This window comes from Cyphomyrmex costatus, unplaced genomic scaffold (genome assembly GCF_001594065.2).
Source record: "Cyphomyrmex costatus isolate MS0001 unplaced genomic scaffold, Ccosl1.0 scaffold106, whole genome shotgun sequence".
Classification (NCBI taxonomy): domain Eukaryota; kingdom Metazoa; phylum Arthropoda; class Insecta; order Hymenoptera; family Formicidae; genus Cyphomyrmex; species Cyphomyrmex costatus.
This window is the reverse complement of record NW_017275019.1, coordinates 514,462-537,965: the sequence shown is the minus strand read 5'-3', so window position 1 is coordinate 537,965 and position 23,504 is coordinate 514,462. Positions and strand designations below refer to the sequence as shown.

At 36.0% G+C, this 23,504-nt stretch overlaps 2 protein-coding genes across 3 annotated transcripts; one reads left to right on the top strand and one right to left on the bottom strand.

Annotated features, from left to right (window-relative positions):
- Positions 1–1,584: 1,584 nt before the first annotated feature.
- Kdm5 (Lysine demethylase 5) lies at positions 1,585–16,858 on the bottom strand. Its single transcript, XM_018541584.1, has 18 exons — positions 16,628–16,858; positions 11,473–11,689; positions 11,195–11,355; positions 10,647–11,015; positions 10,271–10,549; positions 9,692–10,184; positions 8,986–9,113; positions 8,371–8,565; positions 6,746–7,200; positions 6,278–6,536; positions 5,371–6,199; positions 5,087–5,295; positions 4,789–5,013; positions 4,599–4,680; positions 4,111–4,514; positions 3,700–3,826; positions 3,230–3,372; positions 1,585–2,929 (listed from the first exon to the last, which is right to left on the bottom strand). Exons 1-18 carry the CDS (start codon positions 16,850–16,852, stop codon positions 2,816–2,818), a joined length of 4,914 nt encoding a protein of 1,637 aa, XP_018397086.1. The 5' UTR covers positions 16,853–16,858; the 3' UTR covers positions 1,585–2,815.
- Positions 16,859–20,457: 3,599 nt separating this feature from the next.
- UQCR-Q (Ubiquinol-cytochrome c reductase ubiquinone-binding protein) lies at positions 20,458–21,251 on the top strand. 2 transcript variants are annotated; one of them, XM_018541518.1, is made up of 3 exons: positions 20,458–20,521; positions 20,707–20,872; positions 20,952–21,251. In XM_018541518.1, the coding sequence occupies exons 2-3, from the start codon at positions 20,719–20,721 to the stop codon at positions 21,044–21,046; spliced, it is 249 nt and encodes an 82-aa protein (XP_018397020.1). In that variant the 5' UTR covers positions 20,458–20,521; positions 20,707–20,718; the 3' UTR covers positions 21,047–21,251. The 2 variants fall into 2 exon arrangements, with proteins under 2 accessions (XP_018397020.1, XP_018397028.1); XM_018541526.1 differs by having other exon boundaries at positions 20,518–20,593.
- The last annotated feature ends 2,253 nt before the right edge of the window (positions 21,252–23,504 follow it).

Genomic DNA, 23,504 nt, shown 5'->3' with positions numbered 1-23,504 from the left:
TATCTAACAAGTGATTAGTAATTCGAAACGATACAAATATCTCACGATAATGTACTGTGGTCTAACTAGAACACGAAGACGATACCGATTTTTTGTTCTCCTTACAATAATACATTTTTAATACACGCTGAACAAAGCCAAGTAACTAAGTTGTCGGAGAGACACAAAATATTTTACTTCAAATATATATATATTTCGTGTCTGTTTTTTTTTTTTATATTAAAACGAAATTAATTCATTGTTATATCAAGGAAAAGGGAAATAATAAGGCAATATCGAAATACCGTCAACGATTAATGTTCGCGTTCTTGTAAATGCTATCATTAGAAATCCGTTATTTGCGTCACGTCCAACAATCAAAATTATCGATTATCATCTTATTAATATATACAAAAATATATATATACGCATCTCGTCAATTCTTCGTTTCACAGCCTGTTTTAAATAAAACGTAGCATACTCATTGCCGACGATGTACAAGTGGCTAAAATTTTTCAGTAGAATCAGTATTTGTGTTACATTAAATTCTATTTTATCGAATTCTTCGAAGTCTCTCTTATGCTATAATTAACGATAGAATAACAATCTTATGTGTTCATTAGAAAGCTCGTTTATCAAACGTCAAAGTTTGTCCGACAAGTATACAACTATTTAAAACACACTGTGCTATCGTTGATTCAATTTTTTCGGGCTTTTGTTACAACTTAAAAATTCCTTACTTGAAAGGTTCAAACTCATTTTTAGTTTTGTTTGTCAGTAATTATGCAAAGTTAATTCCTATAGACTCTCATCCACGATTTAGCTTAAAATAAAAATTCTATACATTCTGCATTTCGCACACAGTTCGCATTAAATGGACTTCTACGTAATATAAATTTTCCAAACAAGTTAAAAAAAAATTAGAATTTTAAATTCGTTCTATAATAGAATCAACTTTTATTCAAATATCCAATATTAATTTAGATAAGATGTTCTACTGTAATAACATTCTTATTGGAAAGTGTTTAAGTTATCGTTGTTAAAAATCAATATTCTTCATAAGATTGCTTCTCTAATAAATCTTGCAATCTAATAACATGTTTCCTTAATATTATTTGATTACATACTCTTAAATATAAGCATAATTTCCACATTGTGTGTGAAATAATACATAAAATTGTTATATTTAACAACAGTACAAAGCTACAACTTAATTTTGACAATTACAGAGAGATTTAAGAAAAGTCAAAATTAGTATTATTTATCTTTATGTAATAAATGAAAATAAAAAATAAAATAAGAACTACATATTATTATACCAACTATAATAAAGTCCATGTAATTATGCAAGCAATATTTACATGGAAATTAATAATCATTTGTGTCGATTGAAATTAAAAGGAGCATTATAAAATATAGTTATTATAATTATAGATTATTAGGAGTACGGGAAAAACACGTTCCCTTCTAAAAAATAACAAAGATGGAAAAATATAAAGTGAAGAGAATCATAAAATTATAAAGAGAAGTATAATAAACGCTAAACGCAAGAGTTGTATAGCCTCTGGTGCTAAAACAGCGAATATTTACAAATTATTATGTCGGGAAGGCAGAGTAGATATGCTAATTTATCTGCTTGTCTTAATCGTTTCCTTTTATTTTATACAAACTATAGCTTATGCTTATTCTATATTCTGATATATTCTAATACCCTATATATATATAATCTAATTGTAATACACACATCTCTCAGTCTATTCTGTACATACGATTGGCGCAAAGAAAATCCTCGCTTGTCGCCTTGTGCACTCAGTAGATGTTTTAAAAGCCGATACAAAAGATCGACAGACATCTGGCCTCGTGGTACGCAATAGTACGCAACAATATATTCCGAAAACGATTCATCGCGTTCATTGCTATACTGAGAATATTTCGTAGCGCATCAACACGTTGTTTGGGTCACTTTGTAACCTACCCTTATTTCAAGGTATATCAATCTTAATAGTTAAGGTAACACGTATTATAGACCGTGTATTTAAGATTGCTGCAAATGATGCAATCTTGTGATCATAAATAATTAATCATCTCGCGTAGAAACTACTTCGTATGATCCACAAAGAAAGGCGCGATATAAGATTTAAAAAACGAAATATTAATAATATTCTTTTTTAGATAAATCGATTACAAAATTATAAAGGCGTACATCACGGTTCATCCGTGATTCGTCCGCTATCGGTATGAAATGAAATTGACAATTTTTTGTAAAATGATAATCTAACGAAATAATACAGACGAGTACTTTCATCATTGTATTAAGGTAAAACAGGCATGATATTGTATCTTAACATAATTGAATTCTGAGATGCGCACGCGCGCGTGTGTATGTGTGTGTGTATACGTGTGTGGAAGCACAAAAACAATTTTTTTATGTGCATCGTGCAGTGTTGTATCTATTTGTGAACAGAAATTTCATAGCTATAGGTAAATGCAGATGATTGACTAGCGATGCTTCTAGCATCTAAAAATATTTTGGCAAATACATATGAAAGATACAATTGATAAAGAAATGTTCACTATGTATGATCGCTGTATCATGTCGCGCGATTACGCTATAATACTTCACATTTTAAGTTCGCTTATTCGCTTGTAAATAATGCTCGAATAATGCACGAATTGCAGTAGTTTGGTCAAAAATAATTAATATTAACTTTGCATCGCGAGTTAATAGATCGAGTTAATAGAGTCATTATTATCGCAAACACCCCGGAGTCTCGTGCGGAGCTAGCAGACAACACAAAGTGGGCTAATGAGTCCTAGGACGAGGAATGTCGTTTTCCTAGACTCCAGCTTCTTCCGTGTCAGTGGTACTGCTGTGGTACTCCTGGGGCTGAGAAAGGGAAAGAAGTGCATCCAGGCCTAATGATTCAGCTGAATCTAGCGCGGATCTCGACTATAATGTTTAACACAAAAAAATCTGCCTCTAAAACTATAATTGAATATATAACAAAACAATGCAACAAAGGTGGAAGTGAAATTTTTCTCGAATTAATTAAATTTCACGATGTGGGATGTCACATATATTCGCATGCATATTTATTATACCTATAAAACAAAATGTAAAATGCGGCCGATATACACGATGATAATATACACAATCTCTGGTAATGTACAGAACCTTATGGATTTTACAAAATTAAAAAAGGAGAAAACACGGTATACATTATGTTTTTCCGAACACTTTTTTCCTTACCGATGCACTTTGATCGGCTTCTTTACAGTTGCTACAAATATAATCATCTTCCTCCGCAATTTCTGTACGATCCAATCCGACACAATGCATATGGAACCAACCTTCGCAGCCACCATCACACTGAACCCAATCAACTTCCTTACCTAAATAACAAATAAAATAAATACGTGCTGAAATTTAGACAAAATAAAATATAATTTAAAAAATAAATAAGGGTATAATCAAAATACTCAAATCAAATTATATACAAAAATAATTCATGCAACATACTACGTGATCAAAAAATTTATGTACACGATTGTTGGAAACATGTTTATTAATGACATTATCCATTGTATATAGCACGATATATAATTATTATATATATGTATATATATTATATATAGAGAGGAGAGAGAAAGAGAGAGAGAGGATATTTATAACACTTAGAAGATATCATTAGAACTGTGTTGCGAATATATTATCCTTACCACTAGGCCGTAAGCAGTTAACCGCCGCGCAATCATCCTCCTCATCCGAACTTTCTTGCTTAGTCTTCTTTGTACGATTACCACCTCGCTTTCTAGGGCCTTCCTCACCCTCGCTCTTGCGTTTCATCTGCAATTCATAATTAACTGAAATTGAGCTGTTCAATGTTCGCGAAGCTATGAATTATCGATTGTCAAAGTCGTTAAAAAATGTCTCGAATTCAAACTTTTTACAAATAATCGATTTATTGTGTTCACAAAATAGATCTAGAATTAAATAATCTTATTATGACTATATTTTATGTGAAAAATAAATTTATTATATAAAAAATTGTTTTTTTCTAACAAAATGAATATTTTTCTTAATACGAAAGATTTAATTCGAGACATGATTGTTATCGATAAGTTAAGTACCTTTCGAGGTCCACGTTTTAAAGGAACCGGTGAACTACTCTGCCTCTTTTCCTTAGTGGTAGGACCGCTGCTTTTGCTACGTTTAATTATGTTCTTCTCTTCAACTTTTGGTCGTCCAGTTTTCTTAAGTGATTCAAATTCTTCCGATTTCCTCTTTCTACCCCGTTTCTTCACATCTTTCATCTCCTGATTCGCTTGAACTTCCTCGAGCGATTTGTATTTTCGCATGGTGTTGTGGGTATTCATGTAACTCAATATACGCCAAATGTGTTGTGTTTCGTCCAAGGCAACTTCTAATAGATCACCTTCCATCATAAGTTCCTCCAAACGTAATCTCGTGCTTGAAGATAATGTGCCGAATGATTCACTATCACTCGATTGAGTTTTCCGCCGAATTTTCGAGACTGAAATAAAAATACAAAATGCAATTATTTACTGATAAAATATTTTAAATATCGCTTATATTTATCGCAATTCGAGAAACTTACTGTACGAGTATGCATGTTCGTTACTATTGAAAGTACTACATGTTGGTTCGTCATCTAGGGGAACAACATCATCATCGTCATCCTAAAATATTTAAAATATTCATGTATATGTATATTTTGTTTTATTTATAAATAATAATAGTTTACAATTGATAAATTTATCATAACCCATATCAGAATCGATACTCACAGCAGTACTAGGCGAGCTATCGTCCGAATGTACTCCGCTAAGGGGCGCGATAGCTTGCACTCTTTGATGCAGCTCAGGATTATTTGCTGCCTTTTTCAACTCGCTGCTGATAATTTTTTCTGTTTTCTCCCTTGCCGCAGCTTCTACTAACTTTTGCGACATTACGGAAAGTTTTGACAGTATCGATGAGACCTCGTCGGTAGATAATGCTTTCCTCGCTCGATCCTAATTAACACGTTAGTTAAAGATATGGTTTGTTTAGACGATGAAAAATACCATATTTGATGAGAATACCTACCTGCCAATTCATCGCACGTTCCGTTAAACACTGCAACGCTTCTCCTTCTGGTAATCGGATTGGAATTTTTTGAAGACTCACTAAGAGAGCCAGTATAGTTTCCAGACGAGGTCGTCGAGAACGTTGACAGCATGGACACAAAAATTTCATATCCTTTGGACCTGGCGTTTTACTTTTGTACAGTGCCTTGGACAAAGGTACACAATTTGCTGTAAAATAAAAATTTATATACAATTAGTTAACCATATTTAGCTTGTTTCTGTTATTTAAACTGCTGTACTTACTGTGGAACCAATCCTTGCAAAGTTCGCACTGGAGCATAATGCCAAATCTCGGTCGCCGGCAAACACAATACTTGGAATCTTCTGCTTCCGCTTTCATCTTCATTAAATTTCTCTCTCTCAAGCTTCTCATCGCCTCCATTTCGCGCTGTTCTGCAAGTTTGAAGGCAGCTACCACGTTCGCTGAATTGCTGGAATCGTCCAATTTTGTATCACAGACACAAACGGCACCTATGGATTCGTCACCCTTGTTCTTCTTAGTTTTCATCGCTTGTACACCGACGCCTATTCGCGGCGACAGAGCTTCCATCAACGTATAGTGCGAATTCTTTCTCAAAAAAGTTCTCGCGGTCCTTTCTTTCCATGTTTTTGCTTGCAAGAGAGTAGATTCCAATGTTGGAAGATCATTTAGATGCAAAGGAATATTTTTTCCCTTTCTTAACAAATCGTCTAATGTATCATAATAAGGGAAGTTTTCTCTCGCTCGTATTTCATCAATCATTTTCGTCCAATTCTTTGCTTTGTTCAGTATATCTTGAAGAGTATCTAAACTCGGTAAATATGCTTCAACTTCATCTGCTTCGCGAATAAACTCCTCTACAGCCACGATGGTTCGTCTATTTTTGGTGTTAAGAAACATCTTAGCCTTTTCTTCCCATTTATCGATTGCTTTTGTTAACATGTGTAATTCTGACAATGTATTTTCAATACTGTCATGAGGCGGTATCGTCATGCCTTTTTCGATTAACTTAACCACCTCTTCACGACTAACAGATTTTGGATCATCTTGGAAAGATTTCACTTCATCTAGCCACTGTGTTTGTGTCAATTTCTATAAAATAAAACAGGTCTTGTGAAAACAAAATATCTAATTTGAAAAATAAATGTACATCTATGTACAATTACATACTTGTTTCAATCGTACTAGTTGAGGTAATTCGATACTGATAGAGTCACCAAAGTCGATGCATTTCTCTAACTTTTCCATATCGCAATCTTCTTTAGATTCCAATTCTTCTGCATCCTTTTGAAACTGTGATACTTGATCGAGTATAAATTTTATACCATCTGATTCCTTAAGTTCACAGTTTAGATTTGTTATTTCTTTATAGAAAAGCGTCAATTCTTCTACAGTAAGTTTATACTTGGTATCAACTGTCTGCCTAGTCCTATGTAAATGAGAATTTTGTGAAAGTAAATAAATAGTAAGATGCCATTACATACAAACGTCTGACATCAAGCATCCAGCATTGAGTTTACTATTTGCCAAAAACAGGTCACGTAATCAAAACTGATAAATAGCAAGCTCACAATGCTCGACGTTCGATATTTCCGTGAGAAGGTACCTATAAAATACCGCAATAAAATTTTTACTAACCTTGTACGTTGTTTATTGTTTAGTACCTGTTGTGCAACGCTCGCGCATTTCTCAGCATCTTGCACAGCAGTTTTTAAAGCTGTCAATAACTCGCTATCGGGGAATTTTTTGTTCTCAGCTTCAGTCAAAAGTTCTTTCAACTCGTTTAATTCAATTTTATCGATGTTAGGATCCATCGCTTCTCTTACTTTAGCCACCCACGAGTCAAACGACTCGGCTTTTAACTTTAATTTTTGCAACATGATGGGTAACTCGTCTAATGTATATCGATAACGCAACGTATGCTTCTCTGGTGGACACTCACACAAGTCAGCAAAGTGTCTCAGACAAACTAACTGCGAGCTGTGGCATGAACATGTAACCGCACTCAAAAAACAGGTAGTCTTGCATGCTTCGCACTGTCTCTCGTCATCTGGGAGAAGCTCGAAAGCTTCACGTTCTGCCTCCGTCACACCCTGAACAGAACAAATTATCCAGATTCACACACACCGATACAATAAATCTATCCCATTACGTCCGGTCCTAGCAACTTTCCAACGAAACAATTGAGACGCGCAGAAACACGTTGGAATATCGATTTGAAAGTCGTATTTCATCGATGCACACGTAACCACATGTATCCCCGCCCGGAGGGCAAACGTAACGTCCCGCAAAGTCCTGCTTCAAGGATTTGGCGCACAAACACGTGCTTCTAGCAAGTTCCACGGAACAGCCGCGAGAAAACAAGTTGCGCGTTTAGCATCATGGCACACAAAACTTCGAAAACATAACCTTTTTTTACTCACCTACATATATGTAAGTTACATAACTAGAATAAAGGCGCAGCAACTAAAACATCAGACAGTCAAGGCCGACCGCCACGACTACGACTCTCGACAATGCAACGATAACAGCAGGTTCGACGGAATCAGCAATAGCGAAAATACGTGGCGACATTAATTACGTATATAACGTGGACAGACGGTCCAATGCCAGCACCGAATGGTTGGCGCGAGCGACCACGGATGCGTATGTATACGAATTTTGCCGCGCGGGTCCGACGAGTCGCGTGTGTGTGTACGTGTGTTTATGTATTGGCGCGTGCGCGCGCTCTTGGCATATAACGTACTACCTAGCCTAAATATATCGACCTTCCAGGGCAAAAGAGTATTATCAGTGTTCACATGTTAGACCACTCTCACCCCCTCCCTATCTCTGTTTTTCGTTGGAAACAAGATCGTATTCATATCCCAGAGTTTTTAGAGCATTTATCGATTCGCGGCGCAGAAAATTAACTTTTATATATACTCATGTCATAGAATTAACATTATATTTACATTAAAAATATAGATATAAATTCCATCCTTATTAAATATGAATATGAATATTCATTAAATTGTGTAAAATAAATGTAAAATACAACATTTTACGTTTTAAACATCAAATAAATAATATTGTTACATTTACACACAACAACAATAATATCAGTTAAAGAATAAAAATACAAAATTAAGTTCATTGTAAAACAATTTGAATATTTAAAGGTAACAAATATATTAAATTTTCACCAAAAACTTGTATCATAAAATACTACAAGTTTTCACATTAAAAATTGTAATATATTGAATATTGTTATATAAACTTACCCATTCTAACAAGTTTTTCCGTAACTTTTTCTCATCCTCCACCATTTGCAACATATCATGATACGTGGCGGTTGCGATTCCAATATCTAACGAATCTGGATCCAATGACATTTTACAAACTAGTTCATCGTGGGAAAACACACAGAATCTTCTTAAGTTTGAGTAATGCGTGATGCAATCTCGCCCGATCTTAAGCTAATGAAAAAGAAATACAATTAATTTACAACGTACAACTTGTATAATTTGTATGCATTCGTGATATATATGTAAAGTATAATTTAAATTTATGTCTAAATTCTAAACAGAATCGTAAAGTTCATAACGTATTCTTGTAAGACTTATAAAAACTTTTAACTGCTTATATCTTTATATAATATCTTTGCAGACAGTTTCTTACTAGCCATAAAATTTACAAGAGAAAGAAATCGTAGATATTTATTAACAATCGTACGTCTTACGATACATACGCATAAAATTAAAATATTAGCTACAAGTTTTTACAAGTTTTATGAGAACAAGTTACGAATCTTACAAAATTGCTAAATGTTCTAATACTGGAATTATCTTTATTTTATTTGTATTTAAACGAGCTTGAATATATCATAATTTACATACCCAATCTGCAGGTGCAAAATTGACAGCTTCTGCAAAATTGTAACCCTGATTAAAGCCAGCGTGGTATGCTCTTGGAAATGTGACGACAAATTCACCTGCATGTTGATCTGTTCTAAATACTGGTACTCCTGTTAAACAATTATAAAATTATATAAATTATAAACTTATGGCGAATTCGATTGGATGCACTAGTGCGCACTGAGTGCACCTGAGTTCATCTTTCTTCCTTTTCTTTCCAGGAGAAGGGAAAAAGAAAAAAGATGAACTGGTGCAATCACACTGCACTGGTGCAATCCAATCGAATTCGCCATTAGAAAATGCAGTTGCGAATACTAGGTAAATATCAAAGTCTGGATTAAAAATAAATCTTAAATATCTTAGTATTTATTTCAAGACCATCTTAAGTAATGCCTTAAGTTCTCTGGCCGGTATTCATAGTCAGTTCATATATTCAAGATCGTTTTAAGTTCAGTCTTGAGATGTCACGAACCGATTAGAGGGCCGTATTAGTGTCTTAAAAGTCTAAAATAAGAGCGAACTATTAATAATCAGCCTCTAACTGATTCGTGACACCTCAAGACTGAACTTAAGACGATCTTGAATATAAAAATTGACTATAAATACCGACTTCAATTATCTCTTTTTTTACAAAACACATTTTAATTTTATTTTATTACAATTTTAATTACACGTAGAAATCTTATACCTCCATTTATCAATATGTTTGGGTTCATGATAGTAACAAGTTGATGCAACAGATCGGGCTGGCTATGAAACAATTCCGGAGCGGCGGACTTCATGGATTGTTCGAAGCGTTCTGCTTGAGAACCCGGTACTCCATACCATGTCTTTGGTTCTCCCCAATGCAGATAATTAATGGAATAGCTCCAATGATCTTCATTGTGCCAACAGAATGTCGCGAAGCACATGCCGACATACATCCAAGGAACTTTCATGCCACTAATGTCAGCATTAATGTGACCCAGAATGCTTCCACGTAAAACCGGCAAATTATTTAAATTCCATGAAGATTCAGCATACTCTTGATCACAAGTGAATAAATTAACGCTGGTCTTGGTTGGAAATCCGGATCCATGATCCATCGTATGCAAATCGGCACCGTATTCTACAGTCACGTCTTCATCAATGGACGAGACTATTCGCCAAAACTCCTTTTCCACCAGTGATGTTGGAACCATCTACAGAGAAAAAAAATTATTAAGCATATAATGAAAAGAAAAAATATATACATATATTTCTTTTATAACGACCAGCAATGACTTACATGCACAGGCATATTGAAATAGTCGCTTTTGAATTGATCGGCCATTTCTCCGAATTGCTGCAGGGTGTATTCTCTCTGCGCTTGCTCGAAACCAAATGCCTCCATTGGCTTCGAAACTTCTTCGGCAACGCATTTGGGACATCGCCAGTCTCCCTTTGGTATTTCCGTTAATGGTGGCATAAGACAAAACGTATGATAGCTGTCATCACAGCCGTCACATAACAACATATTTTCTTCATTGTCGCCTCTCCCACAATTGTGACAAATATATTTTGCCAACTAAATGAGAATAAAAGAAAAGATAATAAATTAGTTATTGAATTATATATATTTTTTATAAAATATTGTAATATAAAGAATGTAAAATTCTACTTACAGGATCAAACTCATAAACGAGTTTCAAGCCACGCGTTTTATTAGATTTCTTTCCCTCTTTGGTATTAAAGCCGGCCATTTTCGGGCCTGGTCCATAAAATTGTAACTTCTTGAGTTCTTTGCTTTTATCCATATCGCAATTGAAATATCTGCTCTTAATTTTATCCTTACACTCGTTGTCTGAGTCGCATTCTTCCTTGCAATCGTCCTGTTTAATCGATACATCTTGCTTCTCTTCTTGCCCGGAATATCGCTTAGATCGTCGTGAGAATTTTTCATTCGGTGGTTTAATTTGCTGTCGAGATATTATTCCATGTGGTTTATAATCGCGATCTTTCTTCTCATTTGCGTCCGAATCCGGCTCAATTTTCTATAACAAAAGGTTAGTTTGTAATTAACTAGAAAAAATAATTACATAATTTTTATATATATATATATATATTACTAGTTTAAATAAATTACAATTAAATTACAAATAAATTAATTTTATCAAAATTTCGAAATTAGCATTGTAATGAATAATTTCCTGCGAAATAGAACTTGACTTACAATATCTGACAATGTCTTTCCTTGCTTGAAAACGTCAAAGGGATATAAAATTCTCTCATAGTGATTCTTCAATATGCTGCCTACACTTCGCCCAGATGGATAACCCAATTTATTAGCAATTTTTGCCCATCTTCTTTCCTTAGTCACAGTTTCTATACCGCCTATAAATAATTCATAAAAATTAAATATATAAAGTGTGCAAAAATAAAATACATAAAACTATAACTAATAACTATAACTAATAATTAATAACTATATACTGTATATATAAAATTTACCTTCGTCAGTGACTATTTTATGTAAAGAATACAAGTCCAGAGCTTTACGTTCCACAAGCGGAATTTTTAAGGAGGAACCTTGAAGCTCCCAAAACTTTGCAATTTGATCTAAAAAATTAAGCTTTATCCTGGTCTTGGCTTCTAATTCATTTAACCTTTGTATTCTCGGAACAAATTTGAACTTGTCCACGTCCACGGCAAATGGTGGCTGCCAATTCTGTAACACAAGCCGTATAATACTTTATAGATATCTACAAAAAAGTTTGATTTAACAATTTTATCTTGATAAGTATAGAGAAAGAAAATTCGCGTTTCTGTCCTTCCTTCGCGCGTTCCTCTCTTTGATAATTCTATATATAAAGTTCAAGTTCTGAAAAGTATTCTCGATTTCAGTCGAATAGTGGTCGCATGTTCCTCACATCGACAATGCATATTACTTATTCAAGGAGTTGAAGATCCGGTACTACTTCGGGTCATAACTAGAGGCGCAGCTATAGTATACGTGGCCCTTACTTTGCTGTAGCGTAACTAACGTTCGATAGCAACGATAAGGAGATAATTGAGTTTTCAACAAACTTCGCTTCCTTCGAAACGTATAGCATACACATTGGATTAAATTTGGAATGAAAATATCAGCGTGTAGATTTCATCTTTCATTGGAATCTGACAAATTACGGTATTTTACCGGCCTGAATATTTAATACTGTATTATTACACATATACTGTTATAAAAGATATTCGTAGATCTTTAATTAAATAAATATGTAGATAATATTTTATCTGTAAGATGGCAATCGCATTGTTATTGTATTTTATCTATAGTGAACTTGAAAGTCTTCACACAGTTCAGTTAGTGCAGCAAAATCTAGATTCTTTCTATTGAGATATTTATATGTATGATTAATCAATATCTCATAATCTACCCTGCATAACAATCGTGTCTCTAAATATACATCTATACATTCTATATATATATATACTCTCCTATGTGTAAATTATGTGCTAAAACAATTAAACGAAATAATCAATAAACTCTGAAAGCTTGTTTATGTGATGAGTATGAAGATTATTTGTGAAAACGGAAAAAATGTGAGGTACATACAAATCTCGTGCATGCGATATGTTATAGTGCTAATTAATGAATATATTTTCATAATTCTTTTTTTATTCTATCGCAAATTACTTATACTGCATTGTTTATAAAAAAATTAGGTCCAACAAATGATATCGTATATATTAATTGAACCAATTATATTCAAGTGTTACAAGGACTCAAATACCTGATCAGCATCGTAAAGAAAAAAGTTGATTCAAATCCGAAAAGAATTTACATGTAGTTGCGTAGAGTATTTTTTTAATGTTTTCAGTACAAGTTGGTGTTTGAATTTAAATAATTATTATTAATTTTTTCTTGTATAAATATTTTATCTTTTTCTCTCATTCGTTATTCGTTTAGATAACATATTATTTATTTTTTCGATAACAAAACTCAACGTTTTAAACGTTCCTCAATCCATTAATTACGTTATGCAATTAAATATTAATATAAAATTCCTTGCAACGAATATTGCACGCGCGGCGATATTCCGATACGCAACAAAGTATAGTCCAAATAGTTAATCTCATTCAGCGTCACGTTGAAATGCTATAGTAATTGTAAAGTTCATCAATCAAGCTATCGTTTTACGAGCGTCCAACGGCCGTGTGTAACGTCGCGCATTTCCTACGACACAACTTCCGTAATGGCGGCATGCTCTCGGGAAAATATCAGGCTCTGTAGAAAGTATACTAGTGGTCTTCTCACGAGTGTATCATTGTGTTCTTCAACCGTGCACAATACTGACACAAGCTGATTTTAATAACAATTCAGTAGGGAGCAGAGATCTTTGGAAAGCAGAATTTTGACGCGCTTATTCATCGCGATACCAATAGAGTAGACCAATTTATATATTATGAATCTTCTTCAAAGAGATGGTGATGATTTGACGAATTATAATAACCCGGAAGCAAGCGAAATATGGGCAAATATCTTGAATTGTATAGATACATTTTTGTACGTTCAAACATTTATATATTCAAACATTTATATATACATATCTTTCTCATTTCCCTTCCCCCTCACCTCCCCCTCTCGCTCTCTTTCAATGGAAAAAAATGATTTTATATTTTTTATATCACGAGACACGGAGGTATTTCGAGTATCAAGTGCACATTATATATATATACATACATATATACATACTACATATACATGTATATGTAATTTAGGTACGACGTGGCCACCCCGAGCGCCTAACTCTGACGTGACGCCGCAATATAATTCTTTTATTGATTCTCTTTGGAAGAATCCGCGAATGACAAGATTTTTGATGAATCTATACGATCGAAAGCTTCACTACACACTTATCGCATTATCAACGATCGCACTTTGAAGATTTCGAAGCAAATCGAAGATAAACTTGCAGTTCACCTCGTTATTTCCGGCTCGTTTTCGCAAAATGTAGAGAGAATATCGATTCCATGTACTTTTCTCAGCCGACGAAAGCGACAGTTGTGATCAGAATATTTGAAAACTCGATAAAAGAATTAAGAACTCAGTCTTATTACGGGACGAAATTCGAGAAACTATTTTTGCAAACACACGATTTTTAAATACACGATTAATGAATTCGATTATATTATATGCTCGTTCGGTTTTTATCAATACGAACGCTGTTACTGATAAAGATTGCTGCTCGAAAACTAGCCGACATTGCGCATGGTCTTTGACGAATTTCCACATTCACGTTACACTTTTCCACACAAATTTCAGAAGTCGGTAAGTACTAGAAAACCAGTAAACAAATCCGAGCTTTTCTTGGATGTCACGTTGAAAATGATTAGATAAAAATGAGTATTGTATCGTAATTATGCACTATCACTCGTAAATCGCATCTAGGAACGAAGGAACAAAACGTCATAGAGACGACAGCTTATAGAATAAATTTCTTGCAGCAAACAGCTTGTAGAATAAATTTTTTTTCAGTAGATGAGAGAGAGAGAGAGAGAGAGAGAGAGAGAACAAACAATTAGCTACAGCCGGAACAATTATTAGGTATCGATTAGCCGGTGTAGGTAAAAATCAATAATTTCTTGAGTGCCGGCGCCTTGATGCTTTTGACGGGCAGACTTATACCTGTCCGAAGAAAATGACGCAACACAATCGCGAACGCGTTATCGTTTCACCTTCGGGTAATGTTTTCTCTGAGAATTGGTCGCGATCTCGACGGTTATTAAAGATTACCATTATCTCGATGAGCTGAAAATTTCTGGCGCGGAGCAGTGCGATCGGAAGAAGAAATCTCCCGGATGAATAGAAACGGCTTCTTCCCAAAAGTGGAAAAAAACACGGAAACATGATATTTTAGCTTTTAAGTCGGACAGATACGATCGTTACGCTCAAAGTGGTTCAATAATTATCGTTAAATAAACGTCCATGCATTTTTTTCTAGAAGACGTTCTCGAATCCCTGGAGGAAAGATGTCGCTGAAATTAATCCGCAGGTTTCATCTTCAGGTGTTAGCGAGTTCAACATTTTTCAGTACGTTAGCTGAAATTTCTGCAACTTTCAGCAATCTCGCTATGAAGTCTCAAAACCTAGAATAATTACAGTGAAATTTTTCACCAAAGCACAATCGCGTCGACGGACGGCATTCCCACATTTTGCACGCATCGACTTAGGGTCGGATCACGTGAGCCAAAAACGATCCATTCGTGAATCCGACCCAACGCTCGCTTCACCCACGCATTCAGGAAGGAAAGCCGAGATTTCCGACATCCAAGTTTTTCCTCTTTATATGCGGAAACAAGATGGTGGCGCAAATCGTTTCTAATGGTGGCATAAACTATAACGACGTGCGACGAACGAATGACAAAGAGTCGAGAAACGATGCTCAGGTAGGAGGATCGCGACAGGTTTCGCGTGTATCAAGTAAATAGATCCGAATTGCAACGGGAGAGCCCTGGCTACGGTCGAGAGCTCGCCGAGTGAAAGGTGACGATATAGCGCGGAAAAAAATTATGTCATGCGGCGAACTGCAACGCGCCCAGTGATGAGATTTCCTCGGAACCGGAACACGCCCTCGACGAAGCCTCGTAGTCCGGTCTAAACGCACCTCGTGCACCCGAACGAGGCCCGAGGGGGTGAAAACGAGGAGAAAGACGAGAGTCCACATTTGAGAAGCGCCTTCCTGACAATTGCGCGAGAATAACGGGATCGCGTCGGCGTCGCGAAATTCTCTGTCCCCGACAAGAATCGAAGGAAATCTCGCGATATCCTTTACCCACGACTTTCCGCGGTGCCCGATGAGCCACCTCGAAGAGCTTCCTCGACAAGGTGACCGTCGTGTCCCTCATTGTCTCGGCCATTTTACATGGCGGTCGCCGTTGTACCGTCCGCGGTTATCATAATTTAACGTGAACCGATCGCGACTGATCTTTATTTAAATTCGTATCGATATTTCCAGCATCGTTTTTTTTTTTTTTTATTAATATCGATGTCGTTAGTAATTTTCGAAAAAGAGCATCCATTGACATCGTCCTGGCGTTGCGAACGAAGAAAAGAGCGAGGTTCTTCTTCATCTCTCGCTTCGTTTTAATCGCCATAGCGTCTATACGCTTTTTCCTAGGTTTCCTCTTTCCTTCACGCAATTTTGTCGACGTAACGATACGTAAGGTTGTTACATTTCGCAAACGCAGGAAACATGGAGAACACTCCGTGGAAAATACGGCGTGCGAATGGGACGCGCATGTAGTGCACGAGGAAGCTTCGTAACCGCTGGACCTTCTTTCCCATTCTCGTCGCCGTCGTCAACGTACCGTAATCGTCGCCCAGAGAGACAGAGAAAGAGAGCGAGAGAGAGAGAGAGAACTAGAACTTTAAAAAACGCATCGCAGTGCATAAAAACGAGGTCGCGCACTCCTCGTCCGCGAGGATCCGCGTGCCTTCTCTTTCGAGCCGCACGAGAAAGGAAAGCGGAAGGACCCCGTCGACGTCGACGATGACGATGACGACGTCGACGACGATGACACACGGGTAGGGCAACGCTTCGCTCGAGATGACGCGCCTTAAGAGCCATGTGTCCGCCTCTCGTCGATCTGTGTGGGTGCTACTCACGGGCGGCGGTTTAATCTTGCAGATGCCGGAGCGCTCGGCGATCGGTCGTATCTTGGCGATGTAGGCGAGCGGGTCGTGGAACTCCTCGTTGGTCGGCTCGAACACCGGTGCTTCCGGCGGCACCGTGAACTCGAAATCGGTCTCGGTGCGTTCGCAGGCCGCGACGTCTTGGACGCAACGTAGTTGATTCCCCGAGGGACGATTCTCAGTGCTTCTCGAACCCATGATGCGCGGAGCGAGGCACACACGCACGCACGCACGCACACGCTACTTCCGACGCTGGTCAGCACGCACGCACTTCAAATTCGAGCGAAAGCCTCGCCGCCAGGCACCACGAGTGGAACGACGACGACGTCGCGCTACTCGACCCGGATTACTCGCGCGACCACATTGCCACGAGTTCCCGAATCGATCATGTTCCCGGACGTCGTTACTTCGACGGTTGTCGTTGCCGCTGCTGTTCACCTCCGCTGCCGCGACTGCTGCTTGACAATAAACGACGCGCGAATCACGCGGATGCAGCATCGACGTCGTTACGTGAAGTCCCGCACACGACCCACCGCGACTGCTGATTACCTCCTCTCCTCTCCGTGTTACGCTCACGTCGCTCTCGCTCGTCCCTTCCCTGCTGCCGCACCTGACCTGTGTCGTACTTGAGCAACGGCTCGACGACTGCGCCATCGGTGGACGAGTGGTGGACGACGAGCCCCGTGAGCCGTGAGATATCCGTTTCGTCGTCGATTTTCGCAGATTTGTCCGTTTTGTGGGCTGAGATGCCACATTGCAGACGTGCCACGCGAATAATCGAAGAGAGGGAATGCGCGCGCGGGAGAGAAGCCAGCTACTTATATCCCCTCTCCACGCGCAATTCATCCTGCCACGTTCTTTGTCCCTGCACTGGATTCTACTCGCCTTGTTCGCTAAATTTTTTTTATTATACACTTGTCTCATTTTTAATTATGTAACAAGTATATAATAACAAGTACGCTAGTTAAGCTAGACAGATGAGATCCTGTTAAAGATGCTCGGCGCTTATAGAAGTTCACGTGACTGTTAACATTTAAGTATTAAGGCTCGATTGCACCGACGTGATTTCGGTTTTATGCGAGACTTTTAAATACTGTCTCTGTTTCTCTTTTGACTTTAATACGAGATAGAGTTTTAAAAGTGTCGCTTAAAATCAAGTAATGTTGATGCAATCGGGTCTTAGATTAGGAAATTTTTGGTATACCGTTTATCCTGATACGGTGAACGCTAAAGTCACGTTATCTTTTTCTTCATACCTATTATAATTAAGAAAAGGATAACGTGACTTTAACGTTCACCGTATCTGCGAGATAACGGTATTGCAAAAACTCCCTATTAATAAACTGATAATACACGGTACTAATTTCATAATTTATTAGCTTCATATCATACATATACAAAAGTTTAAAACTACTTGATTTTTATTAAAAACTGTGATTTTAATGTTATCATCCGAGGTTGATTATCAATAGAGATGATAACTGCAAAGAAAGAATTGTAATTCTTCGGTAATACATAAGATATTATAATATACGTATTTCTTTATACAGCATTTATATAATAAAAATATCACAAATTTAATAATGTATTACCAAAATATTTATGTTATAATAATAATAATCGCAATTTTTTATTGTCAATAATGGCATCGTTCTTCAATTATCCCCAGATTCTCGAGACCTTATTAATATAGTCACAAAAATTTGTCCAAGACCGAGTATTTTTAATAATATTTCCTCGGTAACAAAATAGATTTGTAATCTCGCTCCAGCGTCACGTGAGTCCAGGATCTTGCGCAGATGGTGTAGATTGCAAAGCCCATTCTACAATAGGCAGTAGCAGTAGCGGATCAAGGAATAGGCATAGAAATCGACCAATGATAGTTAATTATTCTCCTGACATTCGATTATAATTTGTTGATTTCTACACCTACACCTTAATCCACTACTGCTACTACCCATTGTAGAATGGGCTTAAGAAGGCTCGTGATACGTTATTTTTTTACTTTGCGATAGTGATTGGGTGTGTTCTTTAAAGTCGTAATCACACTAGCGATTGAGCGATTGTGATTGACGATTGAGGATTATTTTTCAATCAATTAGAACAAAGCAGTCACCGATTGCTTTTCTCTGATTGGTTGAGAAGTAATCCTCAATCGTCAACCACAATCGCACAATCGCTGGTGTGATTACGGCTTTAGGCATCGTATTTGCCGGTCGCGTGTTTTTTATACGATCACACAGATACGTAGCCGGTTGCGCAGCTAAAGTGGGGAGCACAGACTTTTGCATAACGCATAAAGCATGTGCATAAGGAATTTCATTGGCCCATTTCCTTATGCATGATTCAATGAACCAATCAAATTCTTTATGTATGTATACGGTTTATGCGTTATGCAAAAGTCTGTACTCCCCGCTTAATTCTAATCGTCTACATATCTTCTGTGTATCCATTGCCAAAAGAACGAAAATCTGCGCTGCAATCGACTGTGCAGTTATATTAAAAGAACAAATTATTGCAAGAACTGCTGTGTATCCGATGTCTAAAAAGACGCACCTATTATGTAATATAACGAAGGCTGCGCACGAGACTGAATGAAGTCTCCTTATATCTTCCTTCATGGATTAAGGGTAGGTGTAGAAATCAATCATAGTCGAATGTGAGGAGGATAATTAACTATCATTGGTTTTAGGAGGATAATTAACTACCATTGTAGTAGAATGTGGGCTTAAGAATATACTTAACATTCTCAAATATAAACCCTGATCCACAATTGTGTAAACGATGTTGTAAGAATTGACCAATTACGGTTAAATACAAGGAAAATATCCAACTGTGATTGGACAATTCTTACAACGTGATCATTTACAACTACGTTTACACAGTTGTAAATCAAGCTTAAAAATCAACTATAAATACTTTCAAATGTTGCAAAATTTTTTAGTATGATATGATTGGTTTATACATTTACAGCGTTTTTCACTGATAAAACTGATGCAATTGAATGCAAATCATTTTACATATTTTCAGTATTAAAAAATAATTTAACCATTTTAGTTAGATATTCTTTGTCGCGATAACCTTATAATGTTAAAGTTTTAAATTATTTATTAACACTGAAAATATATAAATTGATTTGCATTCAATTGCATTTAGTGTGCACCATTGTTACACTATTTTTCCTAATGAAAAACGCTATTAGATCCATAAAGAATTAAAAGCAAGAACTAATTGTACTGAAGAATTTTACAAAGCTGCTTTTTCCGTTAAACGCAGCCTTTGTATCGATCAGTGTGTAGCAGAAAGAAACTTGAGAGAGGATATATTTTAACTTTTTTTTGTGCACCAAACCTCTAGGATAAAATGCCCACGTTTTTATGATTTTCTTCCACACTATTACATGGATTAAAGAAGAACGAAACATCAAAGTTGATTATTCATTTTTGTCTAATCCACGTAATAAGCTGATTTTTCATGTGCAGCAAGCTGCGGCAGCAAAATGTTATTATTGGTTAAAAATCTTTTGTGAGGTGACGCACTGTGATGCACTTCCAATCAGTTCTCGAAAATTTGTATCACGTGACATTTTGCTGCCGCAGCGTACTGCACATGAAAAATCAGCTATAGTATGGGAGTGAACCACCAAGAACATGAATATTACCCTACGAGATTTGGTACAAAAGAAGGTCGAGAGTCCACTCTCAGATTTCTCTCTGCTGGTAATAAAATGTAATACCCTATTTAACCATCAGGTGGCATTATCTTCAAAAGTATGAAAAATTGCCATCTTGATATGTCTTGATATTTAGGTATCTTCATGATCAAGGATCAAGACGTATCTCTTGTCTTCTTCTCTTGCGTACTGCTGTGAGTACAGAAAATTACGTAATTATTTTACGTTCTTGACATTGTCTTGTGTTTTACTAAAACTTGCGAAATGTAAATTTGGAGTATTGAAAGACATTTTAAAGAATATTTGATATGATTATACGAAATTGGTTATGTTCATTAAATATTATATGTTAAGGTTGTAATAACTACATATTTTTCAGACTTTAGTCAATATGGGGAAGGAATTTGGAAACCTTTATAAAATTAATGGCATTGTCTATTTTCGCTTAAGTCCGTACGAACAAAAAACCTTCAAAGGAATATTTTCTGAAGGTGTACCAAACCTAATTCGTCGTTTCCGAGGCAGTGTATTTAGGGTTGCACCTTGTAAGTATATTTAACATTTGCATATATAATAAGTCATTTATTTCATAATTTAATATCTTTATCATTCTCTTCGTTACAGTTTTCATGTTTTCCTATTTGCTTATAAATTGGGCGGATGAGAAGAATCGCGCTCTTTCTCGCAAAAATCCGAAGGACTATGAAAATGATACGTAAATATAGGTGAATTTCAAGTTAATGATACTTAGTTTGTATTGTAAAATATCAGTTAATCTTATCTTCAATGGTGAAGTAAGAGAACTAATATTGTATTGGAAATAATATATGTGTACAAAAATACTTTAGATTTTTCGTAGTTGCTTTCCTCTTTTGTGAGATATAAAAGATAATCGATGCAAGTCAATTATATTTGTATATCTATTTTTGTTCAATGAATTTAATTGTCTATACACATATGTTTTTATCTTTTCAATTATAATTTTTACAAAAATAAAAATATGATTTCTGTACCAATGTCAGTTAAATTGTAATTGGTAATTATGGATATTAAGAGCCCAGACACAAGCTTTTGCATAACGCATAGTGCATAAGAGAATCAACCAATCAAAGTTCTTCCTTTCCATGAAGTGGAAGGAAAGGAGGGATTCAGATTGATTGTTTCTCTTGTGCATTATGTATTATGCGTTATGCAAAAGTCTGTGCTCCCTGCTTAATGGACACCATGCTGAAGACCTTGACCTATGTTGTCAACGTCATGATTCTGAATAATTTTGCTTTAACTGGGTGGAGGCCTCTCATAGTTTTCCTGAGATATTTAGACTTAAAAGTCTAATTTATGTAGTATACCTTTCTGTATACAGAATAAATTCTGATGACCCCGACTTTGAATTGTTGACAGTATGTACTTCTGTTTATCTCTATTGGCATTCAAATTTTCACTGATATTCAGAAACCACCATTACATCAGTTATTTTGCTGATTCTTATTTAAATGTAAATATTTATTTTCCAAACGTATCAATGCGTGTTTTACAATTATAACTGAACTGTATCCACCAATACTGGAAAAATAAATATGTATAATGTAATTCATACAGCTTATATGTAATATATAAGTAAAAATATATTAAACTATAATATATATATAAATAATCAAATATCAATATATAATTAGATATTATAATAAAATCTTGTTACAATTCATTTGGATTTTCAAACTTATATTGGGTTAATATTTCTTCATTTTTTAATCTTTATAAGTTTTCAATTGAGACAATTTTGTTTAGATTGATGCTGATCACTACTCTCCTTTGATCCAGAATATAAATGCGATTTTCCTCAAAGTGATAATGACTTGATAAATAAGTAAAAAATAGGCAGTTGAGAGCTCTGATACACAATTATTCCTGCATTATATTTAGAACGTCATATATTTCTCAAATCTTATATAACGATTGAATGTTTTGGTTCCATTCATATCATCAGTAGTGTTACAGTAATACATTGAACAATCTTGACCAAATCACTGGGTAGTCGTAATTTATTTAGCAATAGAGTGCAATAAAGAGAATCTCTCGGTTTACCTTATCTAGGAGATGTAATCATCAGTTAATTGCAATTTATTTAGCTAAGTGAGTGCTAAAATAAAAAAAAAAGCGAATTAGTTAAAAAGACTAAAAGTTATTTAAAAAAAAAACAAGTTATTATGAAGACTTATCCACTGCACTCCATGACCGTGTATTAAGTTAAATGTAATAAATGATCGATAACATAATAAAGAATAAAAGATGTAATTGCCAAACTGACTGTGTCAAACGAAGTCAAATAGAAAATAACAAAAGAATGAGCAGTATGAAATAAATATTAAGAATGGGAAACAATATAAAAAACAATGTCTAAGGAAATGAAAGTAATATAGGTTGTCAAATCACTTATAATGACTTGGTCTCTCACTTGTGTTATAATTTGTTTTGCTATTGATTAAACAAATAATTAGGAAGATTTGCCACATCCGTTATATACGCGCGACGTTATTAAATTGACTGCCATTTAGCCAATCCGGTCAAATTAAACTGCATTCTCAACAGGTGTTTCCCTTTCCTCAAATTACACATTCTTTGTAATCTCTCGTTATAACAGGTAGTTCTATTGGTTCCAGATACCGGTCTTCGGATTTCTTCGTCTTTCATTGCGGTGCAATTTAATTGTAGTGCCTCGTTCTATAGGGCTACGCCATGATTAACGTGCAAATCGGAAGACCTGTTACACGATTTAATATAACTGTAATTGTTCGTGTTATTCCATTTTCATTAAAAGAAATAAGAAAAAGGAAAGTAAAAGTTGAAGATATGAAAACACAGCAGGTTTATCGATAAAACGAGAAAATCGTCGCGGAGCATTCGACGTACGAATCGTATACGATCCTGAAGGCATCGCGGCGGAGATTGCCGATTCGAACGAATCCGAGGAGCGCCATGTCGGTCTCGCGGACGTTCAACCAATGGCACGTCGCGTTACCTGCGGCGCACCGAACAGGTAACACCGACGGTGCGTCGATCGTGGATTACGATCGGATTAGTCGCCGGAGTATTCGCGGTCGAGCATGTTCGGGACGTAGCTCCGCTGCTAGTTTTCTGTCGCCTCGGGATCGAGTGCCTCCCTCTTCCCTCGGCTCT